The sequence below is a fragment of the Lynx rufus genome, unplaced genomic scaffold (assembly GCF_022079265.1).
Source record: "Lynx rufus isolate CCGP_SWC_20201006 ecotype Redwood Valley unplaced genomic scaffold, mLynRuf1.p SCAF_16, whole genome shotgun sequence".
Lineage (NCBI taxonomy): Eukaryota > Metazoa > Chordata > Mammalia > Carnivora > Felidae > Lynx > Lynx rufus.
This window is the reverse complement of record NW_025814830.1, coordinates 45,784,418-45,806,316: the sequence shown is the minus strand read 5'-3', so window position 1 is coordinate 45,806,316 and position 21,899 is coordinate 45,784,418. Positions and strand designations below refer to the sequence as shown.

Below are 21,899 nucleotides of genomic sequence, written 5' to 3'. Positions count from 1 at the left end.
CCCTCACGGTACCGAGCCTCTGTCCTCAAAGCGTGTCCAGGGCTGAGGTGGGAGCCCTGCCCGTTCTAGCTGGGCAGTAGTCAGCAGGCAGCGTCACCCTGCCCCTGCCCACAGGGTGCAGCTTGGTAGCCAGGAGACCTGGCCAGAGGTCAGGCTGGCCAGCTGAGGGTGGAGCTCCATGGACATTGGCCACCAGGGAACCCTGGGTCACTGGCTCCCACTTCCTGCCCTCCCTGCTGCTTCAGCTGCCTGGCCAGAGATGGGCCGCTCCTAAGGTGCTTTAGGGAGAGGAACAGAGCCCTGCCAGGGAAACACCTGTCCTGTGGGGAGGTGGCAGGGAGCAGTGCCTGGCTGGTGAGCCTGAGGACAGGCCATAGTCTATCCCCCTGTATGCTCACACTCACTCACAGACACACACACAGTCCCTCTCTTGGTCACGTGCTCGCTCTCTCTTTCTCTCTCTCTCTCACACACACACACACACACACACACACACACACACACACACACACACGGCACATTCCCTGGAGAGGCATGCCTTTTCCCCTGCCCGCTTCTCTCCCTGAATCTTTATGGACAAACTTGTCGTGGTGTCTGTGAGGTTGGGGCAGGCGCTGGAAGCCCCGTGGGCCAGGAAGCAGCAGCAAGACCCCTGTACTGGGCTGTGGACTTGAACCCACATTTTGGCTGTGGTTTCTGGTTCCCTCCCTTGTGAAGGGCTTGTTCTCAGGTTCCATCTGGGCTCACCTGGCTGCCCAGAGCCTGTGTCCCCAAGGGCCCTCATCTGGCTGGTGGCCTGGGAACAAGAGCCCTGTGTCCTGGGGCTTGGTGGCTCTCCTCTAAGAAGCCTCGTCTCCTCGCTTGGGCAGCCTCGGTTGCATCTGCTTTTATATTATGATCATGAAACGGTGCTTATGTGTTGTAGAAAACACACAATGTACGAAAAAGCGTGGAGAAGAGATTCCCCCGTCAAGAGGTGATCCCTGGGAATTTGGGCATATTTTGTCTAGCATATTCCCTGTCTTGCAGAGATTTGTATGCAGACTTTTGCATTTTGAAATTGTAAGTCCCACAGTTATCAGAAGCATTTTCTTGGGTCCCTGAAGTGATTGTGATCGCCACACCAGATTTTGCTGCGTCACCCCCTCCCCAGGGATGGATTCCAGGCAGTTTCAGATTGCACGTGTCTCTCTTAAAATGAGGCGATAAACGTCTTGGTGCGCGCTTCTTTGCCCACATTTCATGGTTCTGCTTTCATTAGCCTTGTGCTCCCCCTCAGAAGTTTGGGAAACTGAGGCTTCTGGTTCAGGGGTAGAGGTCAGGTAGGGTGAGGAGGTAACCTGCCAGGACGGGGTAGAGTGGGCGGGGGGGCCTTGGTATCCAGGAAGCTAGAAGGTGAGCGATGAGCACAGTGGCCAGGAGACAAAAGAGGAAGCAGGGTCAGATGTCCGGACCCTCGGCCAGAGTGGCCTGTGTGGCTGGGGAGAGAAGTTGGGGCCACGGCACAACGTGAACATCCTCTGGGCTGGGACGTGGATGCCGAGGGCAGGAGCAGGTGGGGCCCGCAGAGAGGGAGGTGTTTTTGTGAGGTCACTTTTGGGGGAACACCTTTGGGTCAGGATCTGCAGCTGTGCTAAGGGGACAGCTGTGGCGCTGGGTCAGGCACGGGGGCAAATGGAGTTGAACTCAGCACCATTCCTCCTGGGGAGCCCAGGAGCCTGGAAGGGGACCTGCACCCAGCATGTCCCTCACTCTCAGTGAGGGATCTGCTAGGTCCCACAGCACTCCTGCTCCAGAGAAGGAATCTGGGGCTCAGACAGGAAGGGGCGTGCCAGAGCAGGGGCCGGTCTGGGTCACGTGGGGTGACATCCACTTTGCAAAAGGGGGAGACCAGCAGCCAAGCTGCCTGGAGAGTGACTGGGGCCCCGAGCAGAATGCGGCAGGTGGTGGTGGCCTTTCCCATTGGATCTCCGGGGCCTTCTTTGGCTCCACGTCTCCCCCCCTCTCTGCAGATGCCCTGATGGGGCTGCCCTGCCTAGCTCTGTGGTCTGTCTTTGTGGGTACTGTGCGTGTTTTCTCTGCGTCTGTGTTGGCCTCCTGCACTGCTGGCGTGTGCATGCGCAAGAGCACGTGGGTCTTGGGTCTGGGGTTCTGTGTCTCCTCCCGGGCTCTGGCTGTGTCACCCACCCCCGGCGGCCTCAGGGTCCTGCTAATGGGGCCTCAGGTGCAGAGCAGGGCAGACTGTGATTAGCAGGCTCAGCAGCTCTCTGGAGAGTAGGTTTCCCTAACAAGCTTTTCCCCACTAGTGGCTGCCTTACAGTTTTTTTCTAGCGGAGAACATTTGCTGGCCAGGACAGCTGCTTACTGTCACCAGCTCAGCTGCAGGAGTGGCAAGCTGCCGATAGCCTGGGCCTGGGGTCCGGCCCCAGAGCCCTTCCGCCTGCCCTCCCTGCTCTCTCTACATTCAGGAGGCACCGTAGGGGCTTGCGGTGGGAGTGAGCGGGGTCCCCATCTGCCTTCTGGAGTCAGCAGGGCCTGGAGACGCTTTGGGCCTTGCCTCGAGGCCCTGCCAACCTGCCACGTCCCGCCAGCCCCCGCCAGCCCCGCCTGCCCTGTTGTTGGCAGGTTCTAGCGTCTAAAAATAGCTCTGGAGGAGACTCAAGTCTGGGGCTCAAGGAGGGAGATGAGTCTGGGGAGGGCCGCCAGCTCTACTCCCAGACACGCTGGGGGTGGGGTGGGGTGGGGTGGGGTGGGGTGGGTGGGGAATACCCCCGTGGAGGCGCTTCCACAGAGAGGCTGTGCTGCTGGGGAGGGGGCCAGAAGGATGCATCAGCAGGAGGCTCTGCCAAGCCCCAGGCTGATGAGAAAAGTGCCGGTGCCCACGCGGTGCCCACGCTCCGGGGTTTGGGTATTCTGCTGCTCCTGGAGTACCTAGCGTTTGCGTGTGAAGCCTGCACCCTCCAGGATACACGGGCGTGTACAGCTGGCTGTCAGTGCCATGGGCACTGGGGGCCAGGCATGGTCTGCAGGGTTCTGGGGGGTATTGAGCCTGAGGGCCAGCCCTGCTTCCCCTCCAGGGATGTGTGTGGGGAGGGCCTGAGTCAACTCTGTTCCAGACGTCCCCTTTGATTAGGGAACAAAAGGCCTTTCTGTCCCAGAGTGCTGAGCTGGGAGCCTTGTGGGGGAGGCGTGCCCTGAGCTGGGTTCCATCCTGCCAGCCCCTCCCACTGGGCCGCCTGCAGCCTGCATGGCCGGGGTGCTTGCCGGGAAAGAGGCTGGTGTGAAGGGCTCTCAGCAGTTTGCTGTCCTGGACGCCAGGCCAGGGAAGGGCACCAGAGAGGGGAACGTGTTGGCCCCTTCTGTGGGCCAACGACCCCTAATTAAGGTCTTCTCCTTTTCGGGTTAGTGGTGGCCTTGGCGGCCCTGTGGGCGTGGTGTATTGGAGCGCGGGGGTCTTGGCTGTAGTCTTGGCCACTCCCTCACACCCACACCCAACTTTGCAGAATAGCCCCAGAACTGGCCCTGATGGTCTGGGAGTCTTTGGTGGCCCAGCCCTCAGGAATCTCCCCAGCATATGCTCGGTTGATGAGGACGACAGGGGCACCACTTGCTGCTCTCCAGGCCACCACCTTCTGGGAGCCCCAGGCGCCAATTATTGGGACCTCCTGCAGGCCACCTCTGGGCCCAGCGTGAGGAGGGCACAGCCTGGCACTATCCTCTCTTCGTCCTGGAGCCAAGAAGCTGGTCCTGCAGTCGAGAGAGCCCCTTACTGGAAGCCTTTCTGAGGAGGGTGCAGCTAGGAGGTGTTGTGAGGCAGGGACATCCCAGTCAAGCCCACTTGTATGCTCCTCTGGAACCTTCCAGGTCATCCACCTGTAGAGACTACTTGACATTTCCTGGCCAGAACCAGACGACTCTAAATAAACCCTGGGGGTTCTAGTGCTCCCCAAACACTTTGTGCTTTGAAGAAAGGGTAAAGGTAAAAGGAATGAGAAAACCTTGCCTCTGACTGGCCTCCCAGCCCACCTTTGGAAACCCCCGCCCCCCCCCGTGTACCTCACCCACCTCATGGGGGTGTAGAGTCTCCCCAAAGACCAGAGGATGGGTCCCGGAGGCTGGTTTCTCGGCTGGAGGTGACAGGGTGGTGACGGTTGGCTATCTGCCCCCAGGTGGTGGTACCCACCCGTGTGGGACAGGGCTATGTGTTCGAGGCCTCCCAGCCAGAGCAGGACGAGTATGACATCCCACGCCACCTGCTAGCCCCGGGGCCCCAGGACATCTACGACGTGCCCCCTGTTCGGGGGCTGCTTCCCAGCCAGTATGGCCAGGAGGTAGGTATTGGGGTAGGGGTCGGGGTGAGGGCCTCAGCCCAGCCCCACTCAGGGAGCCGTGCTTTCTCTGCCTTGGCCGGGGTGGCCCCAGGGGAGGAGCTGTGTGGTTTCTGCTCTTCCCATCCCCTCAGGTGGCCCTAGTACCCATATCACTGCACTTTTCTGTCTCAGGTATATGACACGCCCCCCATGGCTGTCAAGGGTCCTAATGGCCGGGATCCATCGCTGGATGTATATGATGTGCCCCCCAGTGTGGAGAAGGGCCTGCCGTTGTCCAACCACCATGCCGTGAGTAGTCAGGGAATCCTGGGGCCTCACGGGCTGAGGCCTGATCTCTATAAAGAGTTTTGGGTGTGCCTGTGCTGTGGGGTGGGGACCCATGTTTGCAGGGATAGAGGCAACAGGAAACGTGACAACAGGCGCCAGCTCTGTCCCTTGCTCTGTGACGGAAGTAGAAACTGAGTGCTCCTTTGAGCTTCAGCTTACTTGTCGGCAAGAGGACCACTTGTAAGGTCTTCTTTAGCAGGTTCTTGAGAGGATCACACAGGATATTAGAAAGGTGACCACAGAATTTATTATTCAAAGCAAGACACTGTTTTTTTTTAAACGTTTATTTATTTTTGAGAGAGACAGACAGAATGCGAGTGGGTTAGGAGTAGAGAGAGAGGGAGACACAGAATCTGAAGTAGGCTCCAGGCTCTCAGCTGTCAGTGCAGAACCTTCCGCGGGGCTCGAACTCGCGAGCTGTGAGATCATGACCTGTGAGATCATGACCTGAGCCGAAGTCGGACGCTCAACCGACTGAGCCACCCAGGCGCCCCAAAGCAAGACACTTCTAAGAGTGAAAGGGGGACTAGTAATTATGAGGGGCATCGGGCGTAAACCAGGACCGTCCTGGGTAAACCAAGGTGTTGTCATCCTAAATATAACACAAATCTTCCTAGTTTCTGCCACAGAGTCGAGAATACATAAATGGTGGTGGTGGTGGTAGTGATGATGAAGATGATGGTGGCGATGATGGTGAGGGTGATGATGATGATGGGGTGAGGTGGTGGTGGTGATGTGATGTAGCGGTTGTGGTGGTGATGATGGTGACGGTCATGGTGGCCGTGATGGTGGTGGTGGTGGTGGTGGTGGTATGACCGCTGTTCTCTCACCAAGTATTTATACTTACACAGTGAATTAACTCATGTAATCCTCACAACAAACCTTTGAAAGAGTTCTCCCATCTTCTGGCTGAGCAGATAGGCACAGGGAAATTGAGTCACCTGCCTTACATCCCACAGCTAGTAAGCAGTGGAGCCAGGATTTTGAACTCAGGTCTGGCTCCACAATTGGGCTCTTAGCCACAACCTGTGTGGACAAGAACCGTGACACGCGTGCGCACCTGTGCTGTGTCTGGATGTGTGACAGGGTGCTGATCCTCAGCTCCCGGAGGGGTTGGGCGGGCACCCTTGACCGCTCCTGTGCCCCCAGGTGTATGACGTTCCTCCGTCGGTGAGCAAGGATGTGCCTGACGGCCCACTGCTGCGTGAGGAGACCTATGACGTGCCCCCCGCCTTTGCCAAGGCCAAGCCCTTTGACCCAACCCGCCACCCGCTGGTCCTCGCCGCACCCCCTCCGGACTCGCTGCCGGCTGAGGATGTGTATGACGTGCCGCCCCCCGCTCCTGACCTCTATGACGTACCCCCTGGCTTGCGACGGCCCGGTCCCGGCACCCTCTATGACGTGCCCCGTGAGCGGCTTCTTCCTCCGGAGGCGTCCGATGGCGGCGCGGCTGATGACACCGTGTACGCGGTGCCGCCCCCGGCGGAGCGGGAGGCCCCTGCTGATGGCAAGCGCCTGTCGGCCTCCAGTACGGGCAGCACACGCAGCAGCCAGTCGGCCTCCTCCCTGGAGGCTGCGGTGCCGGGTCGTGAGCCCCTGGAGCTGGAGGCGGCTGTGGAGGCCCTGGCACGGCTGCAGCAGGGCGTGAGTGCCAGCGTGGCGCACCTCCTGGACCTGGCGGGCGGCATCCCCGCGTGTGGAGGCTGGCGTGGTGCCTCCGAGCCTCAGGAGCCGCCGGTGCAGGACCTGCGGGCCGCCGTGGCCGCCGCCCAGGGGGCTGTCCATGAGCTGCTGGAGTTTGCCCGCGGCGCCATAGGCAACGCTGCCCACACTTCTGACCGCACGCTGCACGCTAAGCTTGGCCGGCAGCTGCAGAAAATGGAGGATGTGTACCAGACGCTGGTGGCCCACGGTCAGGCCCTTGACGGTGGCCGGGGAGGCCCGGGGGCCGCTCCCGAAGACCTGGACCGCCTGGTGGCCTGCTCACGGGCTGTGCCCGAGGACGCCAAGCAGCTGGCCTCCTTCCTGCATGGCAATGCCTCGCTGCTCTTCAGACGGACCAAGGCCCCTGTCCCGGGGCCTGAGGGGGGCGGCTCCCTGCACCCCAACCCCATCGACAAGGCCAGCAGCATCCAGTCCCGGCCCCTGCCCTCACCTCCTAAGTTCACCTCCCAGGACTCGCCAGATGGGCAGTATGAGAACAGTGAGGGGGGCTGGATGGAGGATTATGACTACGTCCATCTACAGGTAGGTGCCCGCCTTGCCCAGCGTCCCCAGAGGATTCCCTGGGGGAAGCCTTCTGGCCTCCTCCGGGCCCTAGTTTCGCCACCCCTGTTTTGGGGACCTTAATCCCCTCCACACGGAGGGCTTTTGTGGCCAAAAGAGAATTTGGGCCCCAGTAGGCTCAGTGAGTCCCTTTGCCCACTCTCTTTTTTCCATTTTTATTGTTAAAAATTTTTTATTTTTTATTTTAGAGACGGCGTGTGTAAGCAGGAGAGAGGGGCAGAGGGAGAGAGAGACAGAGAGACAGAGGGAATCCCAAGCAGGCTCCATACTCAGTGTGGAGCCTGACGTGGGGCTTGATCTCACAACCCTGGATCATGACCTGAGCTGAAATCAAGGAGTCAGACACTCAACTGACTGAGCCAACGAGGCATCTTTGTGCCCACTCTCTTTTTTTTTTTTAATTTTTTTTTCAACGTTTTTTATTTATTTTTGGGACAGAGAGAGACAGAACAGGAACAGGGGAGGGGCCGAGAGAGAGGGAGACACAGAATCGGAAACAGGCTCCAGGCTCCGAGCCATCAGCCCAGAGCCTGACGCGGGTGTGCCCACTCTCTTTGACCTTCTAGGCTATATGCCCCCTGCTCCATACCCATTCCTCTACCTACCTGTTGCCCTTTAGATCGACCTGGCCGTGTCATCAGGGGTCCTGCAGTACCAGCCAGGGCTGGGCTTCTCCAGTGACCAGGGCAGGGAGTGCCTCTGTTCTGTCTCAAGAGATGGATTCTGAAGTATCAGCAAAGGCAGAGATAGTTGCGGGTGTGGGGTAATAAGTAAAACAAGAAGATGGGAAGATGGGGTAGGGATAGGCCTCTGAGCAGAGACCTGGGTGCCAGCTGAGTGCCCTGGTAAGGAGCATTCCAGGTTGAGAGGCAGCAGGTGCCAAGGCCAGGTGGTCAGGGATGGATGAACAGGCCCCGTATGCCAAGGGGAGGGGTTTGAATGTGATTCCTGGTGTGGAAGCGGGGGCAGGGAGGATGACCTGGCCACACGCAGTGTACCCAGCCCTTTTCTGGGCTGGAGGAGGTGAAAGGCCGCAAGAGCTGCCTCCTGGGAAACTGTCCCCACTCTGAGTCTGATGGCTGCAGTGTGAGCCTGGGCCTGGCTCGCAGCGCCACCTGGTGGCTGGCTTCCCTGCCCTGTGCCCCGCCAGACCTGTGGGGGCTTGTGGCTCAGCCCGGTCCTTGTGTCTTGTCTCCAGGGGAAGGAAGAGTTTGAAAAGACCCAGAAGGAACTGCTGGAAAAAGGCAACATCATGCGGCAGGGGAAGGGCCAGCTAGAGCTGCAGCAGGTGAGGATCCCCAGGCTGGCCACCTTCTTTCTGCTTGGGCCGCTCGTGGGCCAGTGAGCCAGCCAGGCCCCGCTCAACTGTGTGGCTGTCTCCCCGTGTGTTTGTTGGATTTGTGTGTGACTTATTATGAGAGTAATCATGGTAGACCTTTTAGGGAGCACATACACAAAAGTGTAAGACAGGGAAAAGGCCCCAGAGGTACTGGTGGTGCACTGGGGCTGGTTTTAAGCCCCGCTCCTGCCCCTGGGGTGACCTCTGTCCATGTGTTTGAGATGATACTATGCGAATAGTTACATCTGCTTTTATCCCAAGGTTTTTCCATGGCATCAAACCTTCCTTATAAATTGTTTTTAAAGGCCTCATAACATCTATTATTGTTGACTGTTTACATTGTACCCAGTTTCCCTGAGTATAATGATACTACTGTGCTTATCTGAAGACATAGAATTTTCTTCATACTTTGGATCATTTCCTGAGGGTGGGAAAGGGATTTTTTTTTTTTAAGAAATAAGGAAGTTTTATCTGATTATGAAAATAATAAAAAACTGAAACAGACTAGCACAAAATAAGCACAGAAACATCACCCATAAAGTTGTCCTCGCTCCACCCCTCCACCTCCCACCCATTCCCCCCACCCCCCACCCCCCACCCTCCACCGGTCAGGGGGAAGGATGGTGTAGGTGAGAGCCGGCTCCATCCTGAGACCCACAGAGCCACAGTTTCCCCAGCTGTGAAGTGGGGATCATAGTTATATCCATCTCAAGGTAATTGTAAGGAGTGAGTAAAGAATGTATAATTCTTAGGAAGTGCCTGGCCCATATAATGTACTCAGTAAAGGAACCAAGGGTAGTTATTAGGTATCTCTCTATCCATCCATCATCTGTCTGTCTGCCTAATAATATACGGAATCTCCACTGATCAGAGAAATGAACATGTACTTTATCTTTCTCTGGACCCTTCCAGCATTTATTTATCCAGTCCCTTGTTGGTGGACATGTCAGTTATTCCCAGAATTACTTCTGTAAACGGTGCTGAGCTGAATATAAATCTCTTCATGTAACTGCTTGATCACTTAGAGAAATTACTAGAAGCTAGAATAAGAGATAGGAGTATAGATGAAAAACTCTAAAGGTCTAGAGCTCTTAGGCCAGAGCATAAAGCACAAGTATAATATGGCAGGTAAAATGTATGGACAAGGGTGTTGATTGCTCTGTTTCCACATCAGTGAAAGATCTAGAAACCCCCACCCCAAATATCTAATATTGGAATACTGGTTGATTAAATAAAATATAAACATTCATACAGTAGAACAGTATGTAGCTATTAAGAATTGTCAGAAAACAGGAAAGACCCTGCAGAGTTCAAACTAAAAATGAGTGTGCTTCTCGCTGAATATGAGAGCCGAGTGGTGAGTTTCACCAGGTTGCTGCCTGAGGAGGAAAGTCCGAGTGTTTCAGATATGCGGACAGGGCAGTTCCAGGGTGGTTTAGCCAATTAAGCCTTGAAATCTTGGATAAAATAGAACTTGTCTTTCCCTGAATCTGTGCACAGCTGGTCACAGCCGCTTAGTCCCCTGGGCAGAACCAGCGCTGGTAAGGACATGTCAGTCCACGCTGATAACTCCCAAGGCAGGGGCTGCCCGTTGGAGAAGTTTCCCTTTCCCTCCTCCTGTCATGACTGACACGAAGCATGTGACCTGTTAGGTGCTAACAGTAGAATATAAAATACTGTATATTCAGTTGAGTCTTGCACAACACGGGTTTGAACTGCATGGATCCACTTACACCTGGATTTATTTCAATAAACATATTGGAAAAGTATTTTGGAGACTTAAAACAATTTGAAAAAACTTGCCGATGAACCACATAGCCTAGAAATACGGAAAAAATTACTATTGTAAGAATACAGTATATAATACATGTAACTTGCAAAATACATGTTAATCAACTAGTTTTGTTCTTGGTAATGCTTCCAGTCAACAGTAGGCTATTAGTGAGTAGTTAAGTTTTTGAGAAATCAGAAGTTACTTGCACATTTTCGATTGCATAGTGAGTTGGTGCCCATAAACCCCATGTTCTTGAGTCACATGTACTGTGTTTCCAGTCTACTAATTAAAAAGGAAATAGGAAATAAAAATAAAAAAATAAAAAGGAAATAGGAATATTCATGTTTAAAGGAAAACATCTCGAAGAATAGTCACCAGTTTTTTATGTGAATTTTGTTTTCTGAAGTTTTACACATACCATGACCTACCTTTTTTCTTTTCTTTTTTTTTTTTTTTCAAGTAATCTCTACATCCAATGTGGGGCTCGAACTTATAACCCCGAGATCAAGAGTCGCGTGTCCTACCAGCTAAGCCAGCCAGCGCTTTCTTTTTTTGTTTAAAGTTTTTATTGTGGGAAATTGAATATATTTATAAAATTAAAGAAGACAGTCCCGATACCATTCACCCAGCCCCAATCCCTCAGCACAATAGCTAACCTGGTTATCTAGCACCCCTTCCCCCCAATTTATTTTGGAGACATTATATCATATCATCTGTAAATACGTTAATGTTTGATTGTAAAAAATAATTTATAGGGGCATCTGGTTGGCTCAGTTGATTAAGCGTCCAACTCTTGATCTTGACTCAGGTCATGATCTCAGGGTCATGGGATCGAGCCCCGTGTCACAGAAAGATAATTTACCAGAATTGTACTTTATCAGAGGTTATTTCTGGGTGCGTGGGTTTCCAGGTGACACCTTTTTTTTTCTGCTTAATGTATTTGAATCTTTTTACAACGTATATGGTAAGGACAAAAATGTGTGTGAGTGTGTGTGTGTGTGTGTGTGTGTTTTTAACTCATTTTGAAGTACGTATAGATTCGTAGGAGGTTGCAGAGAGAGTGCAGAACAGTCCTGTGTGCCCTTCACCCAGTGTCCCCCAAGGATTGTGTCCTAAGGCAGCAGGGAACAGCACCCACACCAACAGACTGGCGTCCCGAAACGCTACAACTGCTCATTTGTTCTCCGTTTCTATCCTTTTGTCATTTCAAAACTGTTCTGTAAATGGAATCCTACCTTTCTGAGATGGGCAGAAGCTCCTTGGAGAGGACCCGTGCGCGGCCTGTAGCGCAGAGATAGCGGGTTTCCTTTGTGCGTGTGGCTGCGATGCTCACTCTGCTCTCCCTCTGCCCCAGCTGAAGCAGTTTGAGCGACTGGAGCAGGAGGTGTCGCGGCCCATCGACCACGACCTGGCCAACTGGACGGCGGCCCAGCCCCTGGCCCCAGGGCGGCCGGGCGGCCTGGGGCCCTCGGACCGGCAGCTGCTGCTCTTTTACCTGGAGCAGTGCGAGGCGAACCTGACCACCCTGACCAACGCCGTGGACGCCTTCTTCACCGCCGTGGCCACCAACCAGCCGCCCAAGATTTTCGTGGCGCACAGCAAGTTCGTCATCCTCAGCGCCCACAAGCTGGTGTTCATCGGGGACACGCTGTCACGGCAGGCCAAGGCGGCCGACGTGCGCAGCCAGGTGACCCACTACAGCAACCTGCTGTGTGACCTCCTGCGTGGCATCGTCGCCACCACCAAGGCTGCCGCCCTGCAGTACCCGTCACCCGCCGCCGCCCAGGACATGGTGGACAGGGTCAAGGAGCTGGGGCACAGCACCCAGCAGTTCCGCCGGGTCTTGGGCCAGCTGGCCGCCGCCTGAGAGCACGGGACCAGAGAGGTGGGGGTCAGGAGAGGAGGGCGGCACCCGCCCTGAGAGAGTCGCCATGCTGCAGGCGTGGGGACAGGCACCCCAGCTCTGCCCGGGCCTGGTGCCCCAGACTGTCCAGGGGTTTGTACATATTTATGATGGGGCAGGATATGGGACGGGGCCTCCTCGGAGGAGCCCAAGCAGAGCTGGACCCCCCGGGAGCTGAGCCTGAGGAGGGAGCTGGTGGTCTTCCCTGAGTACCCTGGGGGCCAGGCCAGCCGCACAGGCCCCCCCACCCACATGGCCTCAGACGACCCCTTGAGCTCCCTTGAGCTCCCTTGAGCTGACCCTCGACCCACAGGAGTGCCATGTTCCCCCGACAGTGCAAGCGCCACTGTAACCAGGAGAAGAACCCAAACACTATTTTTCATTATTGATTTTCCAATCATTTGACTAATAGTCTACATTTAAATAAAAGTTTAAAAATGAAAAGCGGCCTCTGGTGTGAGAGGCAGGAGGGCCCCTGGGTGTGCGCAGGTGTGTCCTTGATCTCAGATGCCGCAGGGGAGGAGCAGCCGACCGAGCGGATTTGTGGTGATGCCATGGGCAGTTCTCTCTCGGGAGGATAAAGAAAAAGTGGGTCCCTTCAAGAGGAAACCAAGGCCCTGGGAAACAGGGCTGGGCTAGTGGCGTGAGGCCAGGGGTCTTCTGCAAGGTGGGGGCAGGTGTGCCAATGGCCCTGAGACCTGGGGAGCTGGGGCTGCTGGAGAGAAGCTCTGTGACACCAGCGCTGGAGGCTGGAGAGGCTCGGTGAGTGTGGAGCCTGTGGTGAGGTCCCACGGCCCCCGGCCAGAGCGAGGGCCAGCGTGGGGTCCAAGGCGGCTCCGGGAGCGAGGTGGGCTTTACTGTGGCACAGGATTGGTCGAGGGCACCGCTGGGGGATTCCACATAAACTCGTTTTCACAGACCTCACCTAGAACTTTGCTCTTAGAAGCTCATAATATCAGCTTGTGGAACTCCTTCCCAAGTGTCTTTTGAAATACACATAGACTTGGCCTCCAAGTTGGGGTGTGGGGGCCCAGAGGGCCCTTGTCCTGGGTCCACGTGTGGCCTCCCCAGCCTTTCCGAGTATGTCTGGCACCCCAGGTGAGACAAGAGCCCTGGGATTCAGGGAATGTTGCTCCTAGCTCTGACTGTTCTGCATGTGAACTTGGGCCTCAGTCTCCCCATCTCTGTGAAGAAAGGGTAGGGTCTGTCAGCCCTCTTGGACTCCACAGAGGGGACCCCAGTGAAGACAGCCAGCCTTCCACCGCTCAGCACCCTGGCGAGGACACAGAAGTGAAGAGGCACGCAGTTGCTCTAGGGTTTTATTTGGGTTTTGCAGAAGTGGGGGGGGGGGGTTGGGGCAGGGGTTCAATTGGCCTCCAGAACCCCGAGAACCCAGGAAATAAACTTGGTGACACGGGTGTACACCCCCGGTGAGAATGGGTTACACCAGTCGCTGCCCCAGGACACGATGCCCACCAGGGTCCAGGCTCCGTCCTTCTGGCAGACCAGGGGGCCGCCAGAGTCGCCCTGCAGGAGGAGAAAGGACCTGTTTACAAGCCTGACCTGCCCCCGCGCAGGTTCTGTGCAGACAAATGACAAGTGTGGGGGCAGAGACTGGGCAGGAGGCTCTCCGATCGGGGCCACGTGGCAGCCCCAGCTCTGTCGCCTACTCCTGGTGGGCCTGGGGCACGTGGCTGACACTCTCCCCCGGCTGGCTGGCGTGGGGGCCCCCAGCGCCACTGCCGCCCAGAGGGGTGGAGCGGACGCGGCAGAAGGGAGCAGCCCCCTAGACCGAGCGGGGGCGGGGCCGGCGGGGGGCAGGGGCGGGGCCAGGCCTTACCATGCAGGACGAGACGCCGCTGGCCCCGGCGCAGATCATCACGTCCGTGATCTTGCTGCCCCAGAACTTCTTGCAGTCGGCGTTGGACAGGAGGGGCAGGGCCGCCTGCTGCAGCTTGTCGGGGGTCTTGTTGGCTGGAGGGACACAGGGGGCGGGGACGGGGGCGGGGGGGCGGTAGCGGAGGTCAGGAGCCCTCACCCAGCCGGCCCACCCCGGGGTGGAGGAGACCCTGCCTCCCCCCTGCCTGCTCCCAGTCCTTCCCCATCACCATGACCTCAGAAACGGAGCTCCCCACCTTCCCTCAGACCTAACAGTCCCTGCGGGACCCCTTCCTCTCCGATTCCACACCAGGCAGTGGTGACATGGCTTCCAGCATAGTTGTTCACGCGAGCACTGCCCTGGCAGCCCGTGTGGTGGGCGGGGGGCACTGCCTCCCCTCCGGGGAAGGGGGCTGACGTCCTTTTCACGGGGCCCCTGCTGGGGACCCGCCGCTCTGGGTGGCAGATGGGGGAGCACCGTCCTCCTGCTGCCCTTTCCTGGCCGCCTCCGTCCCGGTCAAGGACCAGAGGGTGAGCCGGGGCCTGGGCAGGAGCACCCGGGACTCTGGAGGAAGATCGTCAGCGGAGGGAGCAGCCGGGGGAGGGGAGACCCAGCCGGACTCTCAGGGCCCCGAACCACACCCGGACATCTGACTCCCGGCCCAGACTTCACGGCGAGCTTGACACAAACGCCCGCCTCAAGTCTGGAGAGGAGTCCAGGCTGGAAACCCCACCGTGGGGACCTCGTTGCAACGTAGTGAGAGTGCCACCTGCTGGTACTTGGGCGTTTCTTCAGCAACTTCGTCTTCAAGTGTGCAGTATTTAAGCTCATCTTTATTTTTTCATTCTTTCATTAAGAGGGTTTTAAGTAAAGAAACGGAAAGGAGGGCCTGAAGGGCTCAGTCAGTTAAGCATCCGACTTCGGCTCAGCTCATGATCTCACGGTTCATGGGTTTGAGCCCCACATCGGGCTCTGTGCTGACAGCTCAGAGCCTGGGCCTGCTAAGTAAGGATTCTGTGTCTCCCTCGCTCTCTGCCCCTCCCCCACTCACCCTCTGTCTCAAAAATAAACATTTTAAAAAATGTTTAAAAAGAAAAAATGAAAGATATACGACTTGGAATTTGTGTGCTTGGAATTTAGACCATAAAAGCCGAATGAGTCTCCCTTCTGAAAAGCCCCTGCAAGGACACTCACAGTTATACCGGGTCTTGCCCCAGCCGGTGGTGGCGCAGAGGGAGCCGGCAGGGAAGCTGGTGTTGGCACTGGGCAGGCAGACGGGGGACGCGGTTGTCGAGAGGAGGGCCGGTGTGGCCAGCTTCAGCAGGGCGATGTCGTTGCGGCCCGAAACCCGGTCCCACAGTGGGTATTCAAACACCTGTGGAGACGCCATGGGGGCTGGGCAGTCCTCACGGGAGGATGGCCGATCTCATGGATGGGAGGGACCTCAGGCCAGGAGAGGGCTCAGTGCCAAGGGGCCCTTGTTGAGAGCGAACACAGATGGGGCCGCACGGACAAAATCTCTGGAAACCGGTGGGAAAATGGCCCTCGACACGTTGGTGATATTTAGTTTTTTCTATTTTTGTGCTTTTCTACAATGAGCCAAACTTCAGTGTTTGAATAGGAGTCTTCTTACTTGGGAAAGAAGGGAAGAAGGCTTTGGTGGGTGAGGCCTGAGCCGACCGGCTGGGGTCCTCTTTGCCCACACACCCTGCCCGCCACGGTCCTCACCCATCCCTGGCGCCCAGGGGCAGCCCTGCCATGGCCTTACCGCCCCACCCTCCTCAGCCGGCCTGCCTGGCGGTACCTCAGTGATCCTCAACACCTGGACAGCCTCCTCGTCAGAGCCGTGATCAGACACCCCAGCCACCACACGGTGGCTCTTCCTGGAGAGAGAGGAGGCAGCAGAGGGTACCCAGGTGAGGGAAGCCCTTTCTGGGCCCCTCAGTCCCACGGGACCTCTGGGCCTCAGTTGCCCCGTCTGTAAGGTGGAGGCACAGGACTAGACCAGCTCTCGTGGAACAGGCTGGGGCCCGAGGTGGTGGGGGGCATGAGGGTGGGGATTTTCTCTGGGGGGGGGGGCGGATAGCAGCAGCTTTGTCCCCACCTGCCATCTGTCTCAGACCCTTCCCGCCAGGCTTCATTCCCTGGAAGCCTAGTGGGTGGCCGGGCAGGGGTGGGAAAGGGCAAGGAGTGACCGTCATTCCCTGACGGCCAGGGCGTCCCCACTGCCCCCACGCAGGCCTCACCTGACCCTGCAGTGGGCAGCAGTGACGACCCAGTGCTGGCTGATGAGGGAGCCCCCGCAGAAGTGGAAGCCGGAGCGAGTCTGGGGAGAGAGGTGAGACAGTCAGCCTTCCCCCTCACGCCTGACCCCTCCCCGTCTAACCCACCTCTCCTCAGCTTCCCTCTCACCTGCAGGGACACCTGCCAGGGCCAGGAGCTGGGGACCGCATCCTCTCCATTGACGATCCGGGACAGGCCACTCAGCTCAGGGTGGATGGCAGGGACCCCACAGCCTGGGGGCAGGGACACGGCAGCTGGTCAGCGGATGGTGTCCCAAGGAGGCCAGGGATAGAGCCTGGCACTTCCAGGCCTCTGGAACCTAGGTGGCAACCTAGCACCCAGAGCTTTGGCCAGTGCAGGGCAGCCGACCCCTTGTCACCCAGCCGGCAGCTGCCCCAGGTGTCCTTGTGGAGGGTCCTTGAGGCTGAGGGCATCGGGAGTTGGGCGGGGCCTAGAGCCCGAAGGCTGGGTGTCCACTGTGTGTCCTGAGAGGAGCGTCCCTCCCCTGCTGACCCCAGGGTTCCGGGGCGTGGGGGCCGGGATGTCCTGCTGGAGTCGCTGTTGTTCCCAGGGCCCCTGGGTCTGCAGCAGGGGCAGGCTGGGGTCAGAGAGTTGCCCCGCTCAGGGCAGCATAGACCCGAGAGGCTGCCCACTTCCAGAGGACCGGGGGGCGGGGCCAAAGGGATGGGCGTGGGAGACATTCTTGAGGCAGAGCTCCTACGGCTCAGGGGCAGGCGTGGAGGAGCCCGGACGAACCCCGGCTTTTGAGCGGGTGGACAAGGCCAAAACGAGGCAGGTCCAGCCTGTCCGGTTGAGTCTGAGGGGCCCGACGGACCTCCAGGGGGAGGAGGAGTGGGGAGCCGAGGAGAGGCGCCCAGAGAGGCTGGGAGGGGTGGGCGGGGGGCCGGCCCCCGCGGGCGGTTAGACGTGTGGGGACTTGGTCCTCCGGTTCCCAGCTTCTGGCGGTGGGGGCCGGGGAGTGGGAGAGGCTTGGTCCGGGGCTGCCGGGCCCACCGGAACCTTGCACTCACCGGAACTGCTGCCAAAGAGGAGGAAGCCAAGGACAACCGGGAGAAGGGCCATGGTGTTCCACTCAGGAGGTGGGATGGGGTCTGCTCGAAGGACCCCCGTTATATTCCCCTGGCCCACCAATTGCAACGCGCCTCGCCATCCCTCCCTTATCGTGAGTCCTTGGGTTCAGAAGCACCTGGCTCCTGCCCGGGCCTGGGAAAGAGTCGGCCCCGGGGGGCTGCTCCTGGGAAGGTTCCCTGGGACCACAGGTGTGTGCAGCCAGCAGCAGGGCTCATCCCCCCCCCCCCCCCGCGGCCCACTCCCTGCCCACCCCCCGGGCCGCTGTGCCTGCCAGGCGGGGGCCCAGATCTCACATCATCTACCTGCGCTCTTCCTGGCCACTCTCTGGGGAGGAAGACTAAAGGGGGGGCCTCTCTGGGGACCCTCTGGTACCTGACCCAGTGAAGACCCATGTTCGGGAGAAGGAGGACTCAGAGGCCCCAACACAGGAGACACCATCATCAGTGTGTCTTTTATTGGTTTATTGACTCTGTGGGAGCAGGTCAGCAGGGAGGTCACGGTGGGGCTGACGGCTCAGTTGGCTTCCAGGATCTGCTGTACCCAAGGCATGAGCTCGGTGACACGGGCGTACACGCCGGGCCTAGAGGTGGAGCAGGTGTTGCTGCCCCAGGACACGATGCCCACCAGGGTCCAGGCTCCATCCTTCTGGCAGACCAGGGGGCCACCAGAGTCGCCCTGCAGGAGGAGAGAGAAAGGGGCTTGGATCTGGCCACCAGGTGCCCTGGGCGAGGGGCCCCTGGACATTGTTCCAGATACCATTCCGGGGCCTCACGGCCAGTAGACGCCCGGCACGTGCATATTGGAGGGATTAAGAAAGAAGCTTCAGTAGCTCCGTCTGTGATCTGTGCCCCTGAACGTCTGGGCCATCAGCTGGGGTCCTATAATAGAGGCCCAATAAAGCTGGTTTGCTTGACAGGAAGGAAGCATGGGTGGTGCTGGCCTGGCTATGGAGCCACCGTGAGGGAGGGAGGGCTGTCCGATTCCTTCCAGAGCCCTCTGGGCCACTATATTCTGCTGCCCAGGTTGTACACTGCACTAATCCAGGGGGTGGCATTTGTTCAGACATTGATGATGTCAATGGAATTTTGCAATATGGCAGTTTCGAGACCAGAGGCCCTTGCTCTGCATCCCTCTGTTGAGATCATCAGTTTTTACAACTGCTCATGCAGGAATTCCAGAAAGAGCATGTCAAGCCTTCAAAAGAGGCCCTATGTGTTATTTCCATCTCCTCTCTCTGGCCAAGCCCCTTGGCCTGGGCTTTGGCCTGAATCCGCCCCATGCTGGGAGGGAAGGGGGTGCTGGGTGAGTCCAGTAGACCATACCATGCAGGAGGAAACGCCGCTAGCCCCAGCGCAGACCATGAGATTGGTGATCTTGCTGCCCCAGAACTTCTGGCATTCGGTGTTGGATAGGAGGGGCAGGGCCGCCTGCTGCAGCCTGTCAGGGGTTTGGGCATCTAGAAGGGCAGGGCAGGGGGTCAGCACCTGCAGGTGCCCGCTCGGCAGCCCCCACCTCCCACCCGCCCGGCTAGAGGTCACTCACTGGTGTGTTTGGTCAGGCCCCAGCCCGTGGTTGCACACAGGGTCCCAGCGGGAAAGCTGTCCCTGGCATTGGGCAGGCACACAGGGGACACAGTCTGGGAGAGGCGGGCAGGCGTGGCCAGCTTCAGCAGGGTAATGTCATTGTTGATGGTGAACATGTTGAACTTGGGGTTCTTGAAAACCTATGGGGAGGGCAGAGGCTGACACAGAGCTGAACCAGGGTCCCAGGCTCCCCCAAATCACCTCAGTGCTTCTCTCTGGACAATGCCTGTTCAACTTGGCAGGCCTTTCTGGGGCCCCAGGAGCCTGAGGCTGGGCCCAGGACCGAAGTGCAGACCTTGAACGCCCTGCTTTCTGCTCTGCCCCCTCACGGTGGACCACTGGGGAGGTCGAGAGCAGCAGGGGGTTTTCAGGGCTGCACACTCCGGAGGGCCTGCCCCACCTGGCCTCTGGGGGCCACCATACCTTGGCAATCTTCAGCACCTGGATGTCCTCAGCATCTGAGCCCTGGTCAAACTCCCCGGCCACGACCCGGTGGGTGGTTCTGGAGAGGGCCAGAGAAAGGAGGGGGTTCCTGCCGTGAGGTGCTGGGGCCGTGCGGGGGTGCCGGGTGCGTACGTGTGTGCATATACCTTTGTGCATCTGCTCAAAGTTGTTGATCACAGAGACGGGAGCTCAAAATCTCAATAATTACCCCTGAAACAAACTGCCCTAGAGCCTGCTGTGTGTGTGTTTCCTTCCCAATAACCTTTGGGAGACCAGCAGGACTTGGGTTTTCGACACAGTCCAAATAAGGAAACTGAGGAACGAGGAGTTAAAGGTCTGGCCCTCACCGCCGGGAGTCTTCCCCCACCAAGGGGTTTCCTGGGGACCCTGGGCCCTCACCTGACACCACAGTGGGCAGCAGTGACCACCCAGTCCTCGCTGATGAGGGAGCCCCCGCAGAAGTGGAAGCCGGTGCTGTCCTGGAGGAAGATGGAGAGGTCAGTGCTGGCTGGACACCAGCAGCCCCCAGCCTGACCCCAGCTGGGCCAATACCCCAGTGTGTCCCCCACTCGTGCGCAGAAATCCCCCCTCACCTGCAGGGACACCTGCCAGGGCCAGGAGCCCGGGACAGCGTCCTCTCCATTGACGATCCTGGACAGGCCACTCAGCACAGGTTGGATGGCGGGGACCCCGCAGCCTGAGGGTGGGGGTATGAGGTGAGGGATGGAGGCCAAGGGCGTCCCGGGAACCCCCAGGGACAACTCAATCTGACTTGTGCTTCAGCCCAGACAAGCCCAACAGGCTGGCGGGGAGGTGGTGGCCGTACTGAAGCACGGGCCGGAGGCTGGGCTCTGTGGGTTTGAACCCAGCCCCATCGCTGCCTCGCTTTACCGTTCAGAAGAGCGTGAGCAGGCAAGGCGGGAACTTGCTGTGTTCCTGGCACATGGGAAGCACCAAGTGAACACAAGCTGTCAAGTGCTGGGCTCACGGGCCCCAAGGCACCACACCTGCCTGCTCACCATCTGAGTCTGTTGGGGAGCCACTAGCTGTTCAGAGTTTTCGCTGCCTCCGGACCCGTCCTCCGGAGCCCTTGCGCGGGGTGTGAGGCCGCAGTCAGCCCCAGGAAGGCCCACCTCCCCCTGGGGGCCTCACACTGACTGGTCTGGCCCAATCCTCCCAGCATCCCCATTGTGGCGATGGGGCCGGTGAGGCTCAGAGCGGGAGAGAGACCCGCTGGGGTCACACCACAGTGCTCGGCCGAACTGGGAGCAGGGACCCAGCTGCCCCTTCTGGCCTCGGCGGCTGGAGGGCAGCGGAAACATCCCTCCTGGCCTCTGCTTGCCCCGAACTCACCGAAGGCTGTGCCCAGGAGGGCGCAGCAGGAGAGGAGCCAGAGGAAGGCCATGGTGCCGTGGTCAAGGAGACATAGGGTCCCTGCCTTGGGAGCTCCCCATTATATCCCTGTGCACCAGGCTGTTATCGGAAAACCTTGAGGTGACAATCCCTTTCCTGGGCGTGTGCCCGAGTAGGCAGGATGTGCCAGAGCAGGCCTGGCATCAGGGCCTGGGATGGCAGCAGCTGCGGCCCATGGCTGAGCTTGGGTCTGGGTCAAGGGCGAAGGTGGGACCAAACAAGGAGGCCCTCGACCCACAGCCACAGGGAAGGGCTTAGGAAGCTCGGGCTTCCTCTTCTAGGCCCTGTTTCAGGAAGGCCAGGGCCAGGCCTGGCAGGGTTTGAGCCCCAGCCTATTGCCTCGTAGACTGGAGAAACTTGGATAAGTAATTTATCTGGTCTGTTAGTTATTCAAAACCCCTGGGCAGGGGCTCTGGGGTGGCTCGGTCAGTCGAGCATCCGACTATTGATTTTGGCTCAGGTCACGATCCCAGGGTCATGGGATTGAGCCCCGCCTCAGGCTCTGTGCTCAGCACAGAGCCTGCTTAAGATTCTCTCTTTTCCTTCCCTCTGCACCCACCCCCCTAAAAACAAAACAAAAGAAAACAGAACAAAACAAAAACCTGGGCAGTGTGATCAAGTAGGGAGGACAAAGGGGCGTCTGGCCAGGGGGCTGAGGATGCTACCCTGGTCTTGGGGGGTGGTCAAGAAGTCTCAGTGAAGGTTCCTTCTGTTCCCCAGCTGGGGAGGTCACGTGGCCTGTGTGCAGTGCGGCTCAGAAGAGCAAGCCGCCCACTGCCCGTTCACGTGAGGCTGGGTCACTTAGTCCCCATGGGCTCCTGGAATGGAGCATGTGGCGTCTGGGGCAAGACTGGACCCAGTGAGAGCTGGTAGAGGCTGGTCAGGCAGGAAATGGGGGCGTGGGGAGGCAGGCGGGAGGCCTGTTTCTGGCTTGGCCGACAGGGTGGGCAGTGGGGCCCTTTCTCAGCACCAGGGAAACTGGAAGAGGAGAAATCTGAAGGTGAGGCTGCCAGGCACAGCGAAGCCCCGCGAAACACACAAGGAAAATGGTATCTCAGGGCTGTTTTTAACTTCCATTGCATCGATGACCGTAGCGTGCTCCACGGCACACATTTCAGCACCAAACAGCTGTGGAGACTTGGGCAGGTTACCTGCCCTCTCTGGTTTTGTTTCTAAGCATGTAAAATGGGGGATGCTTATCGTGTGGATCCCACAGTATGAAAGGGCATGACCCACCTTGAGCCA

General features: G+C 58.2%; 3 protein-coding genes across 4 annotated transcripts in view; 1 reads left to right on the top strand and 2 right to left on the bottom strand.

Moving 5' to 3' along the window:
• Positions 1-12,321, top strand: part of BCAR1 (BCAR1 scaffold protein, Cas family member) — a 38,948-nt gene extending 26,627 nt beyond the window's left edge. The window contains 5 exon segments of the mRNA XM_047079256.1: positions 4,170-4,331; positions 4,503-4,619; positions 5,808-6,905; positions 8,143-8,232; positions 11,412-12,321. Of these exon segments, the coding sequence (XP_046935212.1) occupies positions 4,170-4,331; positions 4,503-4,619; positions 5,808-6,905; positions 8,143-8,232; positions 11,412-11,924 (1,980 nt within the window). The 3' untranslated portion in view covers positions 11,925-12,321.
• A 1,004-nt stretch (positions 12,322-13,325) lies between these two features.
• Positions 13,326-17,205, bottom strand: LOC124510768 (chymotrypsinogen B-like). Its single transcript, XM_047077413.1, has 7 exons — positions 17,154-17,205; positions 16,252-16,355; positions 16,086-16,165; positions 15,644-15,722; positions 15,034-15,214; positions 13,801-13,934; positions 13,326-13,487 (listed from the first exon to the last, which is right to left on the bottom strand). Exons 1-7 carry the CDS (start codon positions 17,203-17,205, stop codon positions 13,326-13,328), a joined length of 792 nt encoding a protein of 263 aa, XP_046933369.1.
• Positions 17,206-17,727: 522 nt separating this feature from the next.
• Positions 17,728-20,646, bottom strand: LOC124511909 (chymotrypsinogen 2). Of its 2 annotated transcripts, XM_047079302.1 has the most exons (7): positions 20,595-20,646; positions 19,835-19,938; positions 19,641-19,720; positions 19,221-19,299; positions 18,757-18,937; positions 18,537-18,670; positions 17,728-17,889 (listed from the first exon to the last, which is right to left on the bottom strand). In XM_047079302.1, exons 1-7 carry the CDS (start codon positions 20,644-20,646, stop codon positions 17,728-17,730), a joined length of 792 nt encoding a protein of 263 aa, XP_046935258.1. The 2 variants fall into 2 exon arrangements, with proteins under 2 accessions (XP_046935258.1, XP_046935259.1); XM_047079303.1 differs by lacking the exon at positions 18,537-18,670 and having other exon boundaries at positions 17,795-17,889.
• Positions 20,647-21,899: the final 1,253 nt, after the last annotated feature.